The sequence below is a fragment of the Carya illinoinensis genome, chromosome 7 (assembly GCF_018687715.1).
Source record: "Carya illinoinensis cultivar Pawnee chromosome 7, C.illinoinensisPawnee_v1, whole genome shotgun sequence".
NCBI lineage: Eukaryota > Viridiplantae > Streptophyta > Magnoliopsida > Fagales > Juglandaceae > Carya > Carya illinoinensis.
This window is the reverse complement of record NC_056758.1, coordinates 40,775,742-40,800,638: the sequence shown is the minus strand read 5'-3', so window position 1 is coordinate 40,800,638 and position 24,897 is coordinate 40,775,742. Positions and strand designations below refer to the sequence as shown.

The following is a 24,897-nucleotide window of genomic DNA, read 5'->3' as shown; positions in this document are numbered from 1 at the left end:
GATACGAGAAAATATAAGAAAAATAGAAGAGAAACTCGGATGGGTACACTACACTAGATTTTTCCCTGTAGGAATAAAGACTGCACTAAATAATTTCACATGTATGCTCGCTTTGTTTGTTCAAAAGGGATTACAATAATCTCTCTCTCTCTCTCTCTCTCTCTCTCTCTCTCTCTCTCTCTCTCTCTATTTTCTTTTTCTTTTTCTTTCTCAAGGACTCTAATCTATATGTCAATCGTTCACCGACTCTAAAAAAAAATGCCGACGACAAAAAAAAAACATGTTAATGCGGAGACACCACCTTCTTTAAAAACTATAATTATGACCGCCAGAACAGTTCAAAATCGTTGCTATACAATGAACGGTCTTGGATCTCCTGATTTGCCACATGCCAATTGATAAGTCGGGATTGCAATAATTTACATAAAACCAGTCCAGCCGGAAAAATCCACCATTCACTTTCATCCCTGAACCCACCACCACCATGAAAATAGTCACTGTTAGTTGGGTGCTTTGTCAAAATGCCATAACTTCATAAACAAATAAATACTAAAATAAATTTTTTCCAAGCTATATAGAATCTCTCACATGCTAATATTCCATGGCTGAAAGTTGGGTTGTTTTCTACTAGGTGATGATCGAGTGCTATAGTGGACATATCCACAAAGAAATGCAACCACCTGAAAGATCACAAGGTAATTTTTCAATTTGTTAATCCAAAAATGTACAAATGTTGTTACATTTATAAATATAAATATATATACGTCATCATCCATTCGGCTATCTGAGAACACAACTGAAAATTGAATAATCAGTCATTTCCAAACAATTATAACAACCAAACCTACACCTACACCAAGGGTTTAAAGATTTATGTTCCCGTACTTTCTTTCACCCACCAAACGAGCACAAAGTTAGCTCCTCGATGCCTACATGTTCCTCATATGAAGGAAGAGTTTCAAAGCAAAGGCTGGATAAAGAATTATGTACCACCACTCAACCTGAATCTTAAAAGCTTGATAGTGCAACTTACAACATTAATCAAGGACGTAATATTCCACAATGCATAGACTCGTGCAAGGCCTGCAGATCGCCTAGGTCCATGACTGAATAGAGCATTGATTCCAGCAGGAAATGGGAGGAGAACACCGAGAGGGAGAACAAACAAAACCAGGAAGACATCTCCCAGTGAATATGAATACAATTGGAGCAAAGTAAGCAGTACTAGGCTAAAATCTCCTAAAAGAAGCATAGAGATAACCAAGCCAACGAGATCCTGTAATTACATCAAAAAAGAAAAAGAAAATTGTTGAGAGAGAGGAAATCAAAATAAACTTGAACCAAAAAAAATGCAATAATCCACTCAAGTATGAGTTATATACCTGGTGGCCAACAGGTTTAGTATTATGAAGCATAAAAGAGAGAAGATAAGATATCTCTCTCCTTTCCTCAACTACTTGTAAGCTGTTAGAGTCTATAATGATGCCATACGTCCTTTTCCGTCTCATTAAACTTTCCCTGGTTCTGTGTGCACGGTTTAAGTGTGATTCTTCTCTGAGATGACTGGATGCATTTTCCCTGTAAGTGCTTTTCAGACTGTTAACCAATGGAGAGAGGAAACCACGTCAAATTCGATTTAATCACCATTATATGCATCTACATACGTGTCATGAAGCATGGACAAGAGAGCGCTGAACACCAATTTACATTATCTTTCATGTCAAAAACCCACAACATATGATTGGAGTTATATAACTGATGCTATGTGCATACCCTTGTTTCTTGCTGATGTGACTGAGTGCAAGTTTGTGGGTTTGTAGTTTGTACTGTGCAACTGTGCACAAGTGTCGATGCTTTAAATATATGTATTCATTATTATGGTCTCAACTCAACTTCGATAAAACTTTGTGAATTTTATTTCTTTTACATCCATCTCATCCACGGAACCACAATGTAAAATTGACACCCACCAAATTTCTGCAAGAATTTACACTGCAGAACTACCAATTTTCACAAATCGAATTGTATGAGCATGGAGTTGACAAAATCAAAGGTGCAAAATTTTGGTTAAAATGTACTTTATCACTCAAATCACAGCAGGCCATTACCGTGAATGTTGCTCAGTTTGAATAGCACCACCAAGGTTTCCAAATGGAGCAGAGTCATTTTCTTCTTCAACGGCATGCACCAAAAGTCCATACTGGAAATAGCCACAAGCTGTAGCTTGAAACCAAGCAAGATCAACACGAATGCCATGGCTCCTCAATGCAGGATTGGCATGAGTTTCAAGCCATCTGAGAACAGGTCGAAATGTTACTCTTATCCATCCACGACGAACTAAGCGCAATTGTGCATTCAAACCAGCCACTAATCGATACCATGTGGTAGGTGGGACTGACTGCAAGCCAAAAACATGCATTTAGCAAATTTTGCACGTGTCTGTTGCCTTTTTTTTTTTTTTGCAAAATTAATCAATTTTTACACCAAGTTTCTATGTATCGACTAACAAACCTGGCTCATAAGGCTCGTGAGAATGTTATCGCTGTGTAGTGAGAAAGGAGCCATGTAACTTCCATCGCCTCCAAACGGTAATGATATTGGAAGTCTTTGATGCAAGCGAGGAGGAAGATCAGTTCTCTTTTCATCCCCACCAAGGAAGAAATCCACGTATGCTAGCATTAAATCAGAAGTAGCAGCTACCTGAATTAATACAGAAGAACATACACATGCTTAAAACTTTCTGCATTGTCGGGAATTTTAGATTTTCAGTGGATTACACAGAAAAAAAGAAAAGATGACAAAATTTAAAAAAAAATAAATAAAGACTGTTGGCTGAACAATAAGCCAAATATAGGGCACCATCTATCAAGATATAAACGTGCCTATTCGCAACAAATGATTCTAAACCCAAAAAACACTATACAAGAAGTACAAATGTATGAGAAGAAAAATAGAAATGGCCATTGTAAACGTATAAAAGAATGAGAACATTAGCCATTGAACGATAAACACTTGATTATAAAATCAAAGCTACCAAATATACAATCTAAAGTCAATAAATTACTTCTGATTGTGGAACTAACTATAGAGCTGCACACTATTATAAGTTCTCCCAAACATGACGGAAGGTACCACAGATGAGGTATTGTATAAGTATACAATGAGGCATTGTATGTGTAAGTATACAATGAGGCATTGTATTCCATAAGCATGACAGAAGGTACCACAGATAAGATGAGCTGGAGTCCCCCCAAGAAAAGGTAAATTTTTTTTTTGATAAGTAATAAGAAATTTTATTAATAAGCATATTCCAGGTACACTAGAGGTATACATGAGAATACACCTATTTAGGATCTAGCAACTGATACAAGGAAATCTTGGAAACTGAGACCATTCAGCTCTAGAGCGATGGCCCACATAAATAAAGTCTTCCAAAAAAACCTCCTAAACTCTTCTATGGAACGTTCTTGATCCTCAAAAAGTCTATCATTTCTTTCACACCAAATACACCAGAGAATACAAAGAGGAGCCATCTTCCATACAGCAGCAATCTGTGGTGTCCCCGCAATTCCTCTCCAGCTTGCAATTAATTCTATCACTCTTCCCGGCATGACCCATGCTATATCCATTCTGCTGAAGAAAAAATTCCAGATTTCCCGAGCAAATTCACAATGTAAAAGTAAATGGTCTACTGTTTCACCATTCTTTTTGCACATACAGCACCATTCGGTTATGATTATGCCTCTTCTTCTTAGATTGTCCATAGTAAGAATCTTCCCTAATGCTGCTGTCCATACAAAGAAAGCGACCTTTTTAGGTGCTTTGCTCCTCCAAACATTCTTCCAAGGAAAATTGTATCTTCGCTGCATAGTAATTGTATCATAATAGGAGCGCACAGAAAACTTCCCTTTCCTCGAAGGTTTCCATACTATCTTGTCCTCACTTGTAGCATTGATAACCGTGTTATACAGCAAGCTGAGAAACTCCACCATCCCGGTAACTTCCCAATCATGTGCATCCCGGATAAGACTTATATTCCACTCCTGTGCACCATTGCTTATTACCCTCAAGTCAGCCACCATTGCTTCTTTGTCCCGAGCAATTCTGAAAATATTAGGATAGACCTCCTTTAGAACCGTGTCTCCCACCCACACCTCATTCCAAAAGCTGACCCTCCTACCATTTCCCAACCAAAGACGAGTGTTACTAGCAAATGTACACCAACCTTTCCTTATGTACTTCCATAACCCCACCCCATAAGTCCCCCTGCTTTCCTTAGAGCACCAACCCCCTCGTTCACTTCCATACTTCATATCAATCACTTCTTTCCATAAGGCTTCCCTTTCCTTGTTATACCGCCATAACCATTTTCCTAATAATGCCTCATTAAAAGCCCTCACATTCCGGATCCCCAAGCCCCCATCTCTCAACGGAGTACACACCTTATGCCATCCTACTAGATGGAACTTTAGCTCCTCGCCTAAGCCACTCCACAGAAAATCACGTTGTAATTTCTCTATTTTTGTTGCTATGCTGGCAGGGAGAGGAAATAGAGACAAGTAGTATGTAGGATTGGATAGTGTGCTCTTGATAAGAGTTGTCCGCCCCCCTTTAGTTAAATACAACCTTTTCCACCCGGCCAGTTTGTTCTCTAATTTCTCCAACACCTCCTCCCAAATTACCTTGGCTTTGAAAGTAGCCCCCAAGGGGAGGCCAAGATACTTCAATGGCAAAGAGGAGACTCCACATCCCAAAATGTTGGCTAACCCTCTAATATTCCTCACCTCACCAACCGCGACCATCTCCGTCTTTGCAAGATTAATTTTTAACCCCGATACCGCTTCAAAACACAATAAAATGGCCTTCAAAGCTTGTACATGTCCTGCATTTGCCTCACAAAACAGCAAGGTGTCATCCGCAAACAAGAGATGTGAAATGTTAATGTTCCCCATTACAAATCCAGCCAGGAAACCCCCCTCCACCGCAGCTGACAACATTCGACTTAGGGCTTCCATTACGATGACAAATAAAAGGGGTGATAATGGATCACCTTGTCGTAATCCCCGCGAGCTATTGAAGAATCCCACTGAATCTCCATTGACTAACACTGAGAAACGAGCCGTTGACACACAATGTCTCATCCACTTTCTCCATCTTGTCCCAAAACCACATCTACTCAACATGTATAGCAAGAAGTCCCAGTTGACATGATCATAGGCCTTTTCCATATCTAATTTGCATAAAATACCTGGCTTTCCCGACTTGATCCTGTAGTCCAAACACTCATTTGCTATAAGGACCGAATCCAGTATTTGGCGCCCTCTCACAAAAGCATTTTGTGTCTTGGAGATAATTTTATCCATGACTGTGCTCATTCTATTAGCCAGGACTTTAGAGATTATCTTGTAAATGCTCCCCACCAAACTAATAGGCCTGAAATCTTGTACCTCTATAGCTCCTTTTTTTTTTGGGACTAGTGCGATGAAAGTAGCATTCAAACTCTTCTCGAATTTGCCATATGTGAAAAATTCCTGGAAAACCTGCATTACATCTTCCCTCACCACCTCCCAGCACTTCTGAAAGAAAGCCATAGTGAAGCCATCCGGGCCCGGTGCTTTGTCTTTATTCATTTTCCTGACTACTATGTGCACCTCTTCCTCTTCAAATGGTCTCTCCAACCAAGCCATGCTCCTTTGATCGATGAGCTCAAAATCTAATCCGTCTAAAGTAGGTCTCCAATCATAAGGTTCTGATAATAAGTGTTCAAAGTGTCCAGCCACATGATTCTTAATTTCAGCTTGGTTTGTAAGTGCACCACCATCCACGTTTAGAGACTCAATGGTATTGAACCTCCTATGAGAGTTTGCAATGCGATGAAAAAACTTCGTGCACCTATCTCCCTCCCTAAGCCACAAAGCCCTTGACTTTTGTCGCCACGAAATTTCCTCCATAAGAATCACTCTTTCTAATTCAGTAGCAACTTGCCCTTTGCGATTACTCTCATCTCCACCTCCCTCCAAGCTTTGTAGCTCTTGAAACAGATTTTTTTTTTTGTAGCTTAACATCACCAAATATTTGCTCATTCCATAACTTCAAATCCTTTTTCAACAACTTCAACTTTCCAGCCAATAAATTACTCGGGTTGCCCTGCAAATGATATGAATTCCACCATTGTCCCACCAACTCCACAAAACCCTCATGTTTTAACCACATATTCTCAAATTTAAAAGGCCTTCTACCCCCTGGGATCCCTCCACAATCCATCACAATGGGAAAGTGGTCCGAACAAATCCTAGAGAGCCTTTTCTGAGAGAGATCTGGATAATGTTCCTCCCAAGATGGAGATATTAAGAATCTATCTATTCTTGACCAGGCTTGATTTGAGGACCAAGTATAATCACCCCCCATAAGGGGTACATCCATTAATTCCAGCTCATAAATAAATTCTGAAAATTCCCTCATAGCAAGATTTTGTCGACCCTCCCCCGATCTTTCACTAGGGAATCTAGTCACATTAAAATCTCCTCCAAAACACCATGGCACCTCCCACCATGAGGCCATACCTGCAAGTTCATCCCAAAGCATCTGCCGCTTACAATCCAAATTAGGACCATACACACCAGCGAAAGCCCACGCAAACCCATCTTCCAAGTTTTTGAACAAACACCCCACCGAATATTCTCCCACAAACTCATCAATATTTTCTAAGGTAAATAGGACCATCCTGCGAATTGACAGCTCCATAAACTCCTTATGACTCTTCTTGTAATAATCTTCAATTTTGTTTCCTGCAAGCAAATAATGTCCAGCTTCCATTGTCTCAACAAAGATCGTACCCGGAGGCGTTTGTTAACCTCATTCAATCCCCTTACATTCCAGCTCAGAATTTTTGGCTTCATTTAACAACTGACACAGCCCTTCCCTTATTTCTACTACGACTTGTACTCCCCTCCTTTCCATCCTTGCCATCATAATTAATAGACCAAGTGAGCCTTTTCAACTCCCTACTTTTTTTTGAAACAGTACCATGTTGATAGTGACTGGCCTCAATGGCTGTTAACAGCGCCTTGAATTGGTCTTCATAGCCCACACACGAGATCCCCACCACACTTTGCATCTCTATCACCTTGTTCAGGACCCAATTATGGGGTAGGGGAGTTATCATATTTATAGGCGAAGGATCTTCTGAAAAATCCTCACCCTCAAACAGAACCATTGAACCTTCCCCCTCCACCTCCCTTCTCTCCTTTTCTTCCACATTTTCCTTCACCCGAGAGGCTCTAACCCCTTCTATACCTGAAATTTCATCTTCTTTCCCTGGCGTTAGACATTCTTCACTTGCTTTGGGCTCCTCTTCCTCCAACGGCATGGTCTGTGTCTGACCCAAGCTCCCCATCGCACTTATCAGCCTTCCAGCAATTCTCGGCACACTCATCGGCGTGCTCTGGATCTCCTGCAATGACATCGGGTTGCTCTGGGTCTCCTGCAAGGTTGTCGGCGTTTTCTGTCCCATCGGCGAGGTCAGCTCCTCATCCACAGACGTCGGGTTACACTCATCGACGTTTTCTGTTTCCTCGATATCCAGAATTTCTCCCTCTTCCATAACTACTGTTAAGTTGGCCTCCACCGGACCACCATCTGCCTCCTCCGAGACCACCGAAAAAGTCTGGGTCGACTTTGTCACCCTTTGTTCAAGTATCGGCTCCGAGACTGAAGATTTCGGCTTGGCCGAAATATCGGAATCAGCTGAAAACCTCCTCCCCGTATCCACCCACTTCTTTCTCGGGCTTGGACCGAGATCCAGCCCTTTACCCTTCAGCCCAGCCAGCAATTTCTGACCCATTTGCATCTCGGCCCTGTCCTGACCCACAGCTTCTCTATCGTGGCCCATGTCTAAGCCCAAGCCCATGTTTTTTTCTTCCGCCCTTTTGATAAGCCATTCAATTTTTTCCTGCATATCTTTGACTTGTGCCATCAGCTCCTGTAACACGCTTTCCTCCCTTTCCATATTAAGGCCATCATTTTCTCTGCCCTTACCTCTCAGCAGACCTACCCCATCTTTCGGCTTGTCCCCTATTCTGACATTGGAAAGCTGGTTACTAGGCTTCTGTTGAAGAGCCTCCCTATACGACCGAGAGGCAAACTGCACAGCCTTCTCTGGTGGAGGTAAGACAGCAGGGCTTCCTCCCACCTCCCTCATTATCTCCATCAACCTCCTCCATCCCCTACCATCTTTATCCTCTGGTATACAAATAGAGTTTCTGTGACCACCTCCTCCATATGCCACCACCTCCATGTATCCACCCCTGAAGTTGGAGCATCTCTGTGCAGTATAACCTCTTCCTCTTTCTCGATGTGCAGAATAGAACACCTTCCTCCCACTTTTCAGACAATCCTCCATGGCTTTAATAAACCATCTAACTGAGTTCAGACCCAAACACATTTCTGTTATCACTCTTCTCCCTCTCTCAATAATGAACACTTGCACCCCATCTCTAAAAACCTCAAATTCTTTAGCTTCTATAACCACAAATCTCGAAAGCCCCATCCCACTCAATTTTTAACAACCTCAAGCTTCACCAGAAAGAAAAGTTTTCACTTTTCCTCATGAGACAACTTTAGGTGTACGGAGAGAATTTTCTCTCTCTACAACAAGAGCAATACCAGAAAATTAGAAAAGGTAAATTCAGAGTCAGATTGTTTTTACCAAGTTCTAACGAGCCCTAGAATGACTATGTTGCCTTGGAAGAGCATATGGCAGACAAAAGCTCCTTCAAAAGAAGCTTTTTTCATATGGACAGCATCTCTGGACAAGATCCTCACCATAGATAACTTGAGGAACATCGGGTAATGGTGTTGGACTGGTGTTATATGTGTAAGAAGAATGGTGAATCAGTAGATCATTTGTTTTTACACTGCGAGGTGGCCAGGACCATGTGGGATGATTTTTTCGTGAGAACTGGATTGTTATGGGTCATGCCTCTTAGCCTGGTGGATTTCCTTGCAAGTTGGAGAGGCCTTTTGAGGCAACTCACAAGTGGCAGCGATCTGGAAAATGGTTCCTATTTGCATGTGATGGTGCATTTGGTGGAAGAGAAATGGCAGAAGCTTTAAAGGTCATGAGAGAAAATTGGTTGAGCTTAAAGCTTTCTTTTTTAAAACTTTGTTCTTATGGGTGGGGGGCTATTGTTTGTAATGGGCTAAATGTCCATGATCTTCTTTTTACGATTGTAAACTCTAATTAGGTTTTTTCTCATGTATATACCCTATGTACTTGGGTTTAGCCTACTTCTATGAATAAGGTTTCTTGATTACGTATCAAAAACAAAAAAGTTCTCCCAAACATTTCTCCCTTCTAGTATGAAAAAAATAATGGTACAAGAAATTTGATAGGCTATATGCATCTCATAATATACACGAATACAACTTCTTTTTTTTTATATGACAACGTGGTATTGATTGATAGTAAATAATTAGAAAAGGGTTTTTGATTAATAAAATTTGTTTATTCATAAAAAAAAATAAAAAAAAAATAAAAAAAGAAAAGAAAAGACAAGGGTCTCTTATAGGGAGTTCTTCCTTTTGCACTTCTTTCCATCAATTACATGCCCAAAAGAGAGAAAAACTAAACTTCACTGATCCTATAGTAGTAGTAAATCAGGACCTCTCTTCCAAGGAGGCAGCAGGGACTAACCAAAAAGTACAAAATCTCCTAAATCTATTCCTACATCTCATGTCTTTCTTTAAAAAGCAATACATACAATGTATTTATGCAAAAATACCTTAATCCCTTCATAGAGAGCACGTGAACGGCAAGAACGTAAGCAAGCATGATCATACTCTGATCTAACGAATTCACGCAAGCGCTGCAACTTCAATCTCCGACGCCAATGTTGCCATGACCATGCAAGGGGATATGCAAGGACAGAAAGAATGTTGTATATTGCTCCCTCCCACCATTCATATGCAGCTATAGCATTAATCTCATCCACAAACGCATTGAATGCACCCTCATATCTGCCAGATAAAATGGATTAGGGAGAAATCCTTTCGTATCTGACAGATCAATGGGAATAGGGAGAAATCCTTCAATCTCAAATATAATTAAACTAACCAAGAGATAATCTTACACAATCTCTTTTATTTGTACTGGAGGTCTGTGAGGGAGATGCCAAGGTTCACTGAAAGTATTTGGACCCATGAAATACATTCGATGCACATGACTCTGGGACTCTTCAGCTCTGTTTGTTTCCAGAACCTAGGATACAAATATCACAATATTAACCTCCAATGTCAAGGGTGGAGAGAGAGACAGCAAAGAAAGGCTATGAAACCAGTATGTGACAGACTTATCAGTACTACCAAAAAAATATGACACGAGAACTTTTAGAGGAACACCTCATTCAGAGACTCTAGAAAAGGGAAGGAGTGATCTATTTGAGAGCCATGTTGAGTGGGAGCCGGTCCTGGTGATTCATCAACCCCAAAAAATTTCATTCTTGCAACACTAAGCACCAGTGCTAACAGAATGAGGAGACCCATAAGAAAAAGACCAAATAACCAAGGTCCACCAAATGTATAAATCAACTCTTCAAGAGCCGTATAACAGTGTGGCATGTGATATCTGTCTGAGATGCATCTATAAGGACAAGGAGTTTCAGCTACACCTCCTGTTAAAGAGGACAAGTTGTGAGTGCATAATTAGGTTACCAATACTTCAAAAAAACTTCGGGTGTGATTACTGTAGAAAATAAGAAACAATAAAGATATAAAGCAAATGGAACTAGAAGCAAGAAATAATTCCTGTACAAGTTAAAAAGAACACAGAGCAATAAAAACTCGCAATATCTCAAAGGGAAATATGCTTTTTTGACCTTTTTTATTTAAAATAATTTTTTGATTTGACAACAGGTGTCCAGAACAAAGTATGTCACACGCCATGCTTAGAAATCTATTTGCTGATTTCTTCTGGGGAAGTAGTGAAGGAAGAAGGAAGAAAAAACGGGTGGCATGGTCTAAGGCTTGCAAACCTACTGCAGAAGGGGGACTAGGTGTAACAGACATAGAAAAGGTGAAGAAGGCATTGCACATGAAGTTCGCGTAGAAGTTTATCTATGGTCATTCTCTTTGGACCAGGTTGTTCGTGGGAAATATTTGTTGAGTGGGCATCCAGCTCAAATTAAACCTACCTGCCATGACTCATCCGTTTGGAAGGCAATTAGGCCACTCATTCCGGTGGTCATTAGCAATACAGGATGGCGATTAAAGGAAGGACAAGTCTCCATTTGGCATGATGACTGGTCGGGGCTAGGGGCCATAGAAGAGTTGACAGAGGTGAAGGGACTCCCAAATGGTGTGGTGGCTGATTTGGTGAACCAAACAAAAGTCAGTTGGAATGTGCAACTTCTGATTCAACTCTTGGGAGATGAGCTTAGCAGGCATATTCTAGACAAACAACCCCCAATGCGAATGGGACCAGACATCCCCATATGGAATCCAGAGGCAAATGGGATTTGGTCAGCAGACTTGGTCAGGTAAATGGATTGGGCATAAGCTGTTACCGTGAAAAATGGCAGTTTTTAGGTGGAAAAGCTTCCACAAGGGCCTCCCTCTAGACTTTAACATTCAGAAAATGCATATTGCACTGGCCTCCAAGTGTGATTGTTGCTCTTCTCCTTCTGTAGATATTCTGGACCATGTCTTGCTTGAGGGTGAAGTGGCTAGGTCTGTTTGGAGTTTCTTTGAAAAGGCTTTGGGGATGCGGAGGGGCCCGTACCAGAATTGAACACAGAATATTGCATGGTGGTTTTGAAAGGCCAGGTTCCTTGCTCATTGGCCTCCTTCCATCAGTTATTCATTGGTTCCTTTGGATCAGAAGATGCCGTGCACACATGGAGGGTAAAGCGGATTCAGGTAAGGTGGTTTGCATTAAAATTAAGTGTTTGGCAGAGAGCCTGATAGCTTTGGAGATGGAAGTAAAAGTTCAGCATATATATAGGGAAGTGAATTAAGGCACGGACAACCTGGCTAAGATAGGGGCTCAGGGATTTAGCTTGGAGATACTACAACAGCGAGACCTGCCCCAGGAGGTAAGAGGAGCATTTAGGCTAGACAAGGCGGGACTTCCTTGTTTAAGGTGTAAATGAATTTTGCCAACATAGTCTAGTGTGCATATATGCACCTTGTCCTTTTCAAGGTGGTTTTTCTTTTTGCTAACCACAGCTTTCCTCCGCCAAGAGTGAAGTTTTAATATATACTCTTTTTGCTTAAAAAAAAAGTCCCGACTAATCCCAGGATGCACAAGCCCTTGGCAAGAACTTTCCCGCAAGTACACTTCAGGAAATTCAAGGGAAAATCCCCTCGGTAAAATGGCCCTTTGAATTGTTTGCACCCAAGGGTTCAAACCTTAGACAGAGTATGCCACCAAGACCAAGGCTCTTACCATCTTTTATTTAAAATAAATTAGCCACCATTAACATAGAAGTACCTCGGACAGCAATGTAAACAGCACGATGGGGAAGCTCTTGATCAGGACAACGTTGACAAAGTGCTCTATCAGATCCAGTAACATTCTTATATGTGCCGGCGGGGCATTCCTGAAGATAAACAAAGAATGCAAAACCCAAGTGTGTCAAAATCTGCAAGATTGAAATAAATATGATCCATGAGGAGGTTCCTCCACCCGGTAAATAAAAATTAGATGGAGGCACCTACCCCATCACATTGAAATAATAACTAGCACCCCATAGTTTTCATCATTATCTACTAACATAGCTAGTTGCAATCTTGAACAATTCATGAATGTAAAATGCATCCCACAAACTGGAAGCAATGTAAAGATAAAACAGATGAAAGAAAGAAATCAGCGTGCAGACAAAATCTCAAGTTTAGATATGCCTAACAAACAATGGTTCACAAGCACAAAAGAAATAAATGACATCTCAATATCATAGAACTGAGAAATGCACCTCACAAAAAATACCATAGAGTCCTTTAGGGCAAGCTTTACTGGTCACCGTCCCATTTTCTCCACCACGACCTTCATCTCTACCAACCCCTCCCCTATAACATTTAACAGAAAACATCAAAATGTGACAAGAAAGATCACAAGATAAAGAACCAATGGGAACATCAGCTGCACATTACCTCAAAAGAAACCCCCCTCCAAACCGATAAAAAATACAAGAAAGGAAAAAAAGGTAGAAGACTAGCTAAACATAGTGATGATATTATAAACTGAAGTAATGTATACAGACTGCATCTCTTAGAAAACTTATAAAAATTTCGCACCGCAATTACACAAGTAGTATACATAAGAGGGACCTATCCAGAAAGAAAGAGATACAAGAAATTCATATAAAGCCCATTATAATCATATAAGCAAGTTCATTATGAAACGGCAAATTCTGTCTTTCCACAACATAGAAAGAATTAAAAAAACAGAATTTGCAGGCATATAGATAAATATGCATCAATGAATATAAATATCCACGAATATTTAAAAATATATATCTATTATTGATCATCAATAAAACTCATCTTACTTGAAAAAAAAAAAAAAAGCAAAGAATATCTACCAACCTTGCATGGATGCTACCTTTCACCGTAGCAATGGGCTGGTATACATCACCAGTAGGAATCTCAGACCAATGAAAGTGAATCCTTCCACCCCCACCTCCTCCACCCCCAATGGGACCACCAGACCCTCCAACACTCGAAAGAATAGCAGACTCATCAAGTTCTAGTGTATGCAAAAACATAAGTATTGTTCCACCAGACCCTCCTCCAGGGCCTCCATTTGAACCATTTGCAATAGCAAAATTTACCTTTCCCCTTGTTCCTTTAAAACTTTCTCCATCTGCAATCACCGAGCCTTCAATGGACAAACTTGATAAAGGATGCTCCAATGAACCCATTACTGCAGTGTAATGCATGAACATGGAGAGTAAGCATTAAAGGCATAGCAGGAATCAATTCAATAAAGGTTGTATATAACTGAACAGAGCCGTCCATCATTTATTTATTTTTACAAGAGCCATTCTCCATTTAGTAGTAGGAGATAATCATTAAATCATTTTACATCAAGTAAAACAAAGCATCAAATATGTGCAAAAAGGAGCACAACCCTAAAGTTAAACAACAAGATTAAAAAATGCTAAAGAGGAAAAAAGACATTCTTAGTAACCCAGAGCCTGCCTCTTGTCAATATGAATATGTAACTAGACCATTAGCAGCTACACATTTAAAGAGTGTGCCTTCAAAATTATCTCCAATTCAGCCCAAGGCAAAAGCTAGTTGAAACAAAAAAGTAAACATAAGAAAGTATGCCCACGAATGAATGGGGCCACCTCAACTACACAGAAATTTTGGCTACATAGAATCATCACTATTTTCATATAATACATGTTGAAGAAAACATCTTCGATGGTTGCAGATATAATGAAGTTCTTTATCAGCGTCTCACACCATTTGATAGCAACAGTGTTAACACGTTAAATTGACCCAAAATATAAGCTTACCTATGACACCACCACCTGCAGTAGAACCAGCTGAGCTCTCATCTCCACTTCCACTACCAAGTTCACAAGGCCAATCTGCATTACCATATGTGATACCACCCTCAACACAATGACCATCGTGGCAACCCGCCCCACCTTTACCACCATGCCCACCACCACTGCCGATACCATTGCTCAGAACATGTCCTCTGCCCACACCACCAGTGCAGCCTGAAAAAAAAATAAAAAATAAAAACTCGAACCTGAATTCCACGAAGTTAAATTTTTATGAATAAATCAAAATAAGGTTCCCTTTTGTTTTCTTAATCAATCATAGGAAATTCAACAGACCACTTGAAACTTTGATGAGTGTGTATGTCATACCAATTTTGTTCATAAAACATCTATTTGCAAGACTTTTTTGACACACCCACCACACTACTGAAGTCAGTCCCACAATGATGAAAAAGTAAGGGGTTTTTAACTTTTTTATAACTATAATGGGTCCCACAAGAAGTGTGTTGACACATTGGCTTGTTAAGTAGCAAAACTCTTTTATTAAAGAGAGTTAAGAGGGAGAGACTGAAGCAAAGTGAAGAGAGCATAACTACTAAGTTACTCATGGTCATTATAAAATCACTGGTAAGGAGAAAGAATACCCATCCCAGATGCGCTAATCATTCCAGAAGACTGCACATTAATAGTTCTTGCTCTATGGAAATGAACAACAGATCCTTTTATCAGGCCTTCAACAGATATATCCTCAACTCGACAGATCTGAAAAAAGAAAATTGACAAAGCTGCTAAATATCCTGATGACTAATTCAATTATATCATTTTTGCAGCTCAGCACAAAAAACACCTGAAGAGTGAAGGACAATGATGAGTTCATATTGCAGTCTTCGGGGGGTTGAAGCAGTTCAACAGGACAATCTTGGTTTTCACAATGGAGTCTCGGTACCCTATAGAGATTAAAATAGGATCTTAAAGGTTTGCTAAAACGTAAAGCATTAGAAAAGTTCAAGCAAGTGATGATACACCTAGATTCATACTTACACAGCATCAGTTGTTGCATTCTCTAAGGGACCACGCAAACCAGATCCAGGTCCAACCTTCAAGGTAATAAAATAAAATAAAAATAAATAGAGAGAGAGAGAGAGAGATAGAGAGAGAGAGAACTTTATTGATAATTATATAAATCAAGTCCCAAGGTAAGGGCATGTATAATCCTCTACTATAACTCAGGGATCTTCGAACAGTTTTCATTAATTTCATTTATATAAATGGCAAATTTCATAAAAGAGCACGCGGTTCAACCCAAGTACACCATTATCATGAACAGTGGTAAATTATTCCTCATAATCAAACAAGAACACTTCTAATTCGAGCTGAGACCATTAGCATAAAAATGGGGACAAAACTCAAAACTATAATTGAATACGAATGTGCCATATTTCTAAGACAAACCAAAGAGAACTTTATTACAACATATATCTAGAATAAATCTTTCCATTTCAGGAAAAAGCGTTGAACGGACCTATTACCTTAGACTCAAGGTAATAGAACATATTTCGCTGATGGTATTTAGGAATAAGGTTTTGAAACTTGACTAATGTTAGAGCTTGAACAGCATACATTGCTTCAACTGGATGGCTGTTAAAATTTGTTTGTTATGGGCTGTTAAACTGTTTTCTAGAAACTTGCAAGTGAAGAAATATATTAGCTTCATATGGAGGTTATTCAGAATTTCAGTCTTTCATTATGTGGATCTCAATAAATGTTTCAACGGAAGAGCCACTTACATGAATACTGTAAAATAGCGATAGAACCAGTCGTTGTGCTTCAATCCAATCCCCTCGTCCTGATAAATTCAGCAGACCTTGTCCATGAACTCCTAGATTTGCATTAGAATGTATGACAGACGATTCCTGTTATGCAAAAACAGAAAAGTCACATTGTAAATGCACGGCGAGTAATATGCTTTGAAAAACCAAATAATAGACAGTGACACACCTTGAGAACGATTAAATTACTAGCCTCAAGCAAAGATGTGGCCAGTGTTGCATCATCGCCACCGTCTATGAACATTGTGGAATTCCACATCAAGAATATTTTCACAGACATGCGTAGAGCCCCATACACCTTAAGTTAAACAAACCCAGTATCATAACACACATTAGCAAATTTTAAACATTTAACATCAAACCGCATCAAATAGGGTGAGATCAGAAAGCAAGCCCTGTGTGTAGCACAACCAGGGCAGGGAGACTAAGCAGATAGATGATACTAGTAAAGAATGATCCAGCCATGCGTTTGCTAATAGGTCATTATCAAGACAAGGAATAATGTTGTAGAATTGGCAGATAGCATCTGAAATTTTTTTGGCAGAATAACAAGTATGAGCAATGCAAGCAAGCATATACAAGTTCTCTAGATCAGTAGAACAAGTACACCTATATGCGTGAGATCTTAGGTAATACCACAGAAAAAAGACTTTAAATTGTCACCTTGATCACAGAATCACTCATCAACAGTTCTTCTGCCAATAACTCAAACTCAGATGAAGCATAATGTGCAAGCCCAAAGCTCAACACTCCACCACGCAACAGACTTATCTGTCCTTGAACCTGAAAAGTGCATCAGCAGGAGTTCACCAATTTAAATCCAGATATGGAACATAATTGCATTTCCTGAAACGATATACAGTTAACCAAGCTGTATTTCTTCAGGAAAATAACAGCTGGAGAAAACACTGAAAAGATGTTTAACCATTTAAGAAAGAGAGGCGCTAGAGACCAAACGCCCTGTGCATATAGAATTTACACCCTTGAATAGAAGAGTGACACGTAGGCAATCTAAGAAGTGAATGATAGAACCGGATACACAAACAAATGTAATGCAACTCTCTCTCTCTCTCTCTCTCTCAACGAAGGTAAGATCTTCTCTCTTCTCTCTCTCACACTCCTCAGAAGGGCAAACACACAGAAACCCAGAGCAAGAGAGAAATTAGGAGAGATTTGTGGAATAGCTTTGATTATCTCAGGCATTCGCATCTATAAAGCGTCATCTCTGTTTATCGATTTGCACCTCCAGCCTTGTCGCCCAAAGCTGAGCAAGTAAAAGCTTTCCATCTCTTCACGTTTGTAATTTTCTTTTATTGCTTTCGTTCTTCTTATTCATCAAGTGTAACCAGAATGTATTTTACTGAGAATGAGACTTGTTTAGTGTCTGTCCAAATCCTCATCTCTATTCGAAAACTAAGCAGAAAAAGGGTCTCTAACAAATTCGTTATTGGGTGAAGCAGTTTACGCAATATATTATTATACTATTGGTTGCCTGGATTTGAAATGTTATTTAGTTATAAATGGGCTATTCAGCCTATTTGGGTTAAGATCTTCTCAATAATCAAAGTTTTCTGTTAAATTTTGATTCTGTATAAACTGTCATAGAACCCTTACTAATACAATTAATTTTTATGAGTTCACTAGCTGGTGTTCTCCATAGATAATCTTAAAGCAGCTCTACGAGAAAATGGTCCTGATAGATTGAGTAGCCAGAAAGTTTTCCTTTATTTTCACACTTCAAGCCCCATCAAGGAAGAAGAAATTGGGAGATCAGATGTGGAATAAAATCTAGTATGGAAAGGGAGGTGACGGGTTTGAGATGAGAGACAGATGGCTGATGGTAAGGGAGACGAGAGCTAGGGTGGAGAAAGAGTGACATGAGAGTGGCTTTAGGAAAAAAGAGAGAGCGAAGGTTCCACCGTAAATAAACGTAGACCACTTACATGTCAGTTTTTTAATGAAGGGTGTAAAATAACATTTTGCACCAAATCCGGTTTAAAGCTTTTCTCTTTAAGAAAATCCTCAAGATGCGGATGGCAATGGAAATTGGGAATGTCCACTTTGATCCCACAATCTCCTTGATCCATACTTTGAAATTTATAGTTGATGAAAAACATTATATATTCAAAATATTCTCAAGGGCTCCATAACAATATAACAAAAAATTTGTGATCTTGATTATTTTTTATAAGTAAATAATTCTACAATTTTTTTTATACAATTTTACAAATTTTGTGATCTTGATTATAAATATCAAATCTATACATAAAATCTAAAAAACAGCACTCGCAGCGAAAGACTGAATGCGACAGGCTCATTACAATGATGGTAGAGAGTTAAAATTGAACATGCCAAGATGCAAAGATCTAAATAATAACAAAAACTGCATTGAGTGTCAAAAATCATGTAAGATCATGACAAAACTACATAGAATGCATTACTAGTAGCGTACATGTGCAACATGTTGGCGAAGCACCACGTAGATAGCAATCCCACAGCATAATGGTCCACAGTATTAGATTAAATCTTAACTGGTCAAATAAACTGAATATATAATTTTATTATATTTGCTACTATTTTTATGTTTACTATTAGTATATTTTTATTTTTTTTGATAAGTCACTATTAGTTTTTTTGATAAGTAATAAGTTATTTCATTGATATAAAGATAGGCATAGCCCAAGTACACTACAAGGATATAAATGCATACAATTATTTAAGTGATAAGTCACTATTAGTATATTTTTAATGTTTATAAAATCTTATTTAACGTATAAAAAACAATTATTTGTTATGTTTATTATTAGGGTGTCATTTATAACAAAAATTACTGGAGTCGATTTTAATTCATACATATATGTTGGCTAAAAAGTAAGAGCAAGTTATAACTAAAGAAAGGCTCTACCAGGATAAATTAACAATCTGAGTTTCACAAACCTGGACACGACTCCAAAGCAATGGAACGGTAGCCCTGGCATTATTTTGAATATAAACATTAGTCCAAAGGGGTAAATTGGGAAACTCCAAAAGAAGTGTCTCCGTATTTGTTGATATGTTATGATTGTTGACAATAAGGCTCCGGAGAAGAGCATCATACAAAGTCCCAGCAGCACCTGCATTCTCCAGACAGCCAAAACTACTTCCTCCTGCAAATAACAATAGAGATTGCAGTTGCAAAGTTTCACATATTGACGGCAGAAAATTGAAACAAAGCATAATGTACTTAATTTTTTTTTTTAATAAGTAAAAACGGTAGTATTCATAATAATAGGTATAGCCCAAGTACACAAGATGGTATACACGAGATAAGACCTATCTAGGTCACTATAGAAGTCGCAAGGAAGCATAATGTACTTAATTTTCTCATAGATATGCAAATATCTGATTACTAACTGATACCAAGCCAGTAACTTTGCACCCATAAATGGAACATAGACACCTGAACAAGCAACTGATAAAAGAAAAGTGTTCCACACAAATGCCAAACATGGAAAGAGAAAAATAATGCAAAGGAAACAAGTAAATTCATGGTAACAAAGATATTAGATCCAGTAAAATGAGATTTCAAATTACATGGCCGTACCCTTTTCTTAACCCTTTTCTGTTAGTAAGTAAATATAATATGCATGCCCATACGCTATCGTTTAATTTAAACCCATGGGCGCAGCTTCCAACCCTGCTTATGAGGGGTGAAGATGCCACTTGGTTTAGATAATTGAAAACTAATACCCCCAAAAAATGCAAAGACACTCATATACACAGAGAAACTGAAGTTAAAACGGAATCGTATCGAAAATGACAAGGAATTATATCACCTAGGGCCCATTTGGCAACACAATTGTTATAAAGTATTCTCAGATATTTCATTCCCAAACATCACTCAAACACAAAACACTTTTAATTTCAAATCTTCAACTTTATTATCTAATTATTACAACATTTCAAAACTCCCAAACAAAACACACACACAAAAATACTACTTTTTCAATTTTCAAAACAAAAAATTATATTCACACACTTTTTAACTTTATAATATTTATAATCAATTTTTTCTCTCCTTTCCCAAAACCCAATAAAATATCTTAATTCAAACTATTTCACTATCATTCACAGATATACTGAGATATTCCAAATATCCAAACGGGCCCTTAATGAAAGTAGTTCTAAAACAATGGTTGCATGGCATTAAAAATAAATACATATAAAAGTGAGGAATTCAAAACTAGATCGTTGGCAGGGACCCCATTGATAAACTCACTGAGAAGGTATCAAAAACCTTGAATAATACTCATTTAAATTTTGCATCCATTGCAATTAATTGCATGCCACAATCAGACCCCATGGAACAAAACCAATCCCTAATATTCAAGAAAGCGCAAACGCCACCCATTATCACTCAATGGTCAAAACAAGGATCGGAGCAAGTGAAGTGGATACAATACATAGGATATACATGAGTACTTTTTTAATGATTTTTTTTTTATAGGTAATCAAGAAATTTTATTCATACAAATAGGCAATGCCCAGGAACATAAGACTCTTTTTAATGAATTATATACATGAGTACTTGAATTGTGCCTCTTTCCACTCCTCTAATAAGATTGAATTATTTCTCGAATATTTTTTTTTTATAGGTAAAAGTAAAATTTTATTGAAGTTAAAGGTGAACATGAAGTACACCGAAAGTATACAAAGAGCATGCCTAATTACTGAATTATTTCTCAAATATTAAAAAGCAAACCCGTAACTGTCACTGATAGCACGTATGATCCTTAGTTTCTCTAGCCTGATTTCAATTCCAATACATGATCCTTAAGCTTAATAAACTAGCTCACTAAAATTGATAATATAAAACCCTGATCTCCAAATTTAAGTACCATCCACCAAGTATACCAATGTTGCTAATTGCTATGTTAAATGACGGTTAATGGTGCATTGTAACATAAAGTACATACATTAACTTCAATAAATCAATAAACAAGACTTAAGCTCTCTGAATACAATCTGGATGATTAAATCTATTGAAAAATGAGTAATTATTCCTAGCCTCAATTTGCTGCGTCTAGACTACATCACCACATTACATGTAAATGGTAATATTACTATACTAAGAACTAAATGGAGACCCTTAAGAGTCTATATAACATTTCATCTTCCATTTAATTAGTTGTTCCTAAAATGTTACAGAAATATGAACCGAACTAACCATGGCTAGAGAACATAAGGAGTCTCACCATGCACAAAAAGTTTCGGATCATAATGCCGGCTGAAAACATCAACTGAAACTCTTCCTCCGCCACCACCGCCATAACCATTACCTCCACAGGCACTTATCCTGCCACTGCCAGTCCTGCTCTTAAGAAGAAAAGCACTTTAATTAACTTTCGCGTGAAATGAACTCCTATAGATGTAAATTAAGGGAGGCGCACATCTACAAGGACAGGTACAATAAGAATTATATGTGTGCTGATAGGTAACGCTGATAAGTTATTTAAAGGAAGAGTTTTGCTACATACAAGCACAGTTGCGCACTAATCTGTATACCAATACTGATTATTCATACGTAAAATTTAAATTAATACTATTTTCAATAAAATCTACTTTTTGACCAATCACATCACATTGGTGCACAGATTAGTGCACAATTGTGCTTGCAACTATATTTTTCCTTTCTGTATACTCCCAGTGCACATGACTTATGCCTATCTCATTCATATCAAAATATTTATCTCTTACTTATCGAAAAATAAATAAATAAATAAACCCCACACTGACCATCTGGATGTGGAAAATAACAACCAAACCATGAAACAAGAGTGTGAATCATAAAAAGAGGCGTAGCCCCAGTATACAGACAGTGTACAAAAGAAAAAGGCTAATTAGGAGGAGTGACGGATACAAGGAACTCATGAAAACTAACTCCATTAAAATCAACAGCTATAGCCCACAGGAACAATGTATTAAAAAGGACGCATTCCAGTTCTTTCAAAGAGATCAACAAAATCCCTCAAAAAATAGAATGTCCATGCTTGTTCACAGAATTTCATGCTAGAACAAAATTCCACCTATAAAGACGGCGTAAGCGCACATACAAGTTGAAAAGATAAAGCGGAACGAAATAGTTTTGTTTTTATAAGCGTAACGAAATAGTATCTTAGTTTACTTGATGAGAAAACGTCATGGCAGTCGCTTTTCTGAAATTTTCCAGAAATATACAGAGTAAATTCAAGCAGAGACAGATGCCGTTTGTTGTTCGGTGAAGCGTAGTCAAATAATATAGGGCCTTTTCCATTAAAATCGTTTCAGGCAACCAAAAAACTAAACCAATCTAGGACGTATATTGGGATCAGTTGTGATAAGTTCATCTCTTTCTGCCATCTGAAAAAGATAAATACCCATTACCTTTTTTTTTTTCTTTTTTGACAAGTATGAATACCCATTCTATTACTTCCGTACTTTCTCTGACCACCAAACCGGAGCCAAAACTCATGTTTCTGAAATAAAATAGTAGACTAATTTATTCGAATACTTCCCCACCAACCAAATGACGCCAAACTCATCATTCCATAGAAAACTCGTAATACCCATTCTAGTTACGAAAAAAACAAAGGAGTGTGACAGATTTAATTACATTCTATACGCCTTGATGAGGATGCTGCCGCCAGAGCCACCTCCACCTTTCGTCCCTCCATCACCTCCATCCGCTAAAATACTCCCCTCCACCACAACATGCCCCAAAATCTCCATCTTGACCCGCCCACCGCCTAGCCCACCATAGTCCGCCTCCTTGCTCGTCGTCCCACCCCTGCTCCCGTAACTAGTCGGCTTCTGCAGCGAGGACCACGAGTACGCGTCTCCGCCCCACACGTCCTCCGGGAGCTTCGTCTCGTCTACCAAACAACATGCACCCCTGCCGCCGTGTCCCCCACCCGCTCCGCTTACCCCCTGTGGCGTTCCGCTGGTCTCTGGTGGCGGATTGCCCGCCAACCCCGTCGTGTTCACCACCGAACCATTAAGGAAGCTCGCGTTATGCGCCCCGAGCTCGAAAGCTCCGGTCACAATTGACGAATTGATGCCTAAACTAAAAGTACCGGTAATGTTGATCGTTATTGCACAACCAGGACTTGGACAATGGAATTTCACCCCCGGTAGGACGTAAAAATTGCCCTTCCCAGCTATGTACACGTCGCGGGTGAGATTCAAATCGCTTACTATCTGACACGTGGTGTCGAGGGAGCCGTTTCCACCGAGGTCATCGGCGCAAGAAACTGACGGCGGGTGAGGTGGTGGTGGCGGTGGGGCCGGGGGGGAGTAATCCTGGTGGAAGAGATTGGAATCAAAATCGACAATGGAGAAATCACCACCGTCGGAGTTGTTGTTTGTGGATGCTAGGATAGGGTTTGTGGCAAGGGGTATAAGAGTGAAGAGAATAACGAAATGGGAAATACAACAGCGCAAACGAGCCATCCACCGGTGAACAGAACAGAATCATTACAACGGAAGGATGGAATTTGGTATTAGTGTTAATAGCACGGGAAACCCACAGGAAGGAGCCGTGGATACCACCATGGACGGAATAAGTCTAAATTTCCGTATCAATTTGTTTATGTCCTCGACAGTCGTCACCAACCGGAAAGCGAAAACCCTAGAAATCGCCTGAGCACGAGAGAGAGAGAGAGAGAGAGAGAGAGGCAAGAACGTTCGGTGGGAGGAGAGCTTTATTTAGTTATGGGAGGATAAGGAGATTATCAGAAAAGGTCAGGCTCACGGTGAGGTTGAGGGTGTGTGGTGCCTTTATTGGCGTCCGATTTCCTGACCATTCGTGATTGCCTCACCAGATTAGAGCACCAAGGTTATTGGATAGTTTGCCTCCGTTTTCAATCTGCCTTAACTCTACGTGATACAAAGGCGCGTTATAAATAACACTTTCATAGCTGATTTAGATTCTTATACGGAGACGAGATAGTATTAAAAAAATTTTAAATAAAATATTATTAAAATATTATTTTTTAATATTATTAGTATTATAAAATTTTTAAATATTAAATTATTTTTTATATTTTTTATAAAATTTAAAAAATAATAATAATAAAATAAAATAAAATATTTTTTAAATCCAAACAGTCCCGTTATTACGAAATTGGATCATTTGGATTAGTTTCTATTAACAAAATTTTTTATATATATTTAGTTTTATATATTTATTTATGTATTTATTAATGTAATTGATTATATATTTAAAAATATATTTAAAAATAAATATTAATTGATTATATATTTAAAAATAAATACAATTAATTACGTAAATTAAGTATATAAAAAATACGAAGAAATGCTGTATACAACATTATTTTTATCTGAATCCTATTTCAATTAGTTTATTTCCACGCGCTCTTGGAGAGCGTATGTAGTGCATGGAGAGACGTTAACTAATATCTGGGCGTGCACTGATCGAACCACCCACGTAGGAACTACGCTGTGTCACCGACGGAGCACTATTCGGCCAGAAATGATGGTTGTTTACACAATGACTTTTTTGTCCACCGGAAGCTTCT

The 24,897-nt window shown here is 38.7% G+C and overlaps 1 protein-coding gene across 2 annotated transcripts; it reads right to left on the bottom strand.

The window, feature by feature from the left end:
- Positions 1 to 40: 40 nt before the first annotated feature.
- On the bottom strand, positions 41 to 24,065 carry LOC122316071. 2 transcript variants are annotated; one of them, XM_043132586.1, is made up of 22 exons: positions 22,974 to 24,065; positions 21,577 to 21,692; positions 19,280 to 19,488; positions 17,006 to 17,125; positions 16,512 to 16,640; positions 16,301 to 16,426; positions 15,555 to 15,610; positions 15,361 to 15,460; positions 15,158 to 15,275; positions 14,520 to 14,729; positions 13,582 to 13,918; positions 12,969 to 13,062; positions 12,488 to 12,596; positions 10,399 to 10,670; positions 10,131 to 10,258; positions 9,783 to 10,017; positions 2,512 to 2,700; positions 2,109 to 2,398; positions 1,383 to 1,578; positions 1,034 to 1,276; positions 589 to 680; positions 41 to 467 (listed from the first exon to the last, which is right to left on the bottom strand). In XM_043132586.1, the coding sequence occupies exons 1-22, from the start codon at positions 23,807 to 23,809 to the stop codon at positions 320 to 322; spliced, it is 4,353 nt and encodes a 1,450-aa protein (XP_042988520.1). In that variant the 5' UTR covers positions 23,810 to 24,065; the 3' UTR covers positions 41 to 319. The 2 variants fall into 2 exon arrangements, with proteins under 2 accessions (XP_042988520.1, XP_042988519.1); XM_043132585.1 differs by having other exon boundaries at positions 1,383 to 1,596; positions 22,974 to 24,059.
- Between the last annotated feature and the right edge of the window lie 832 nt (positions 24,066 to 24,897).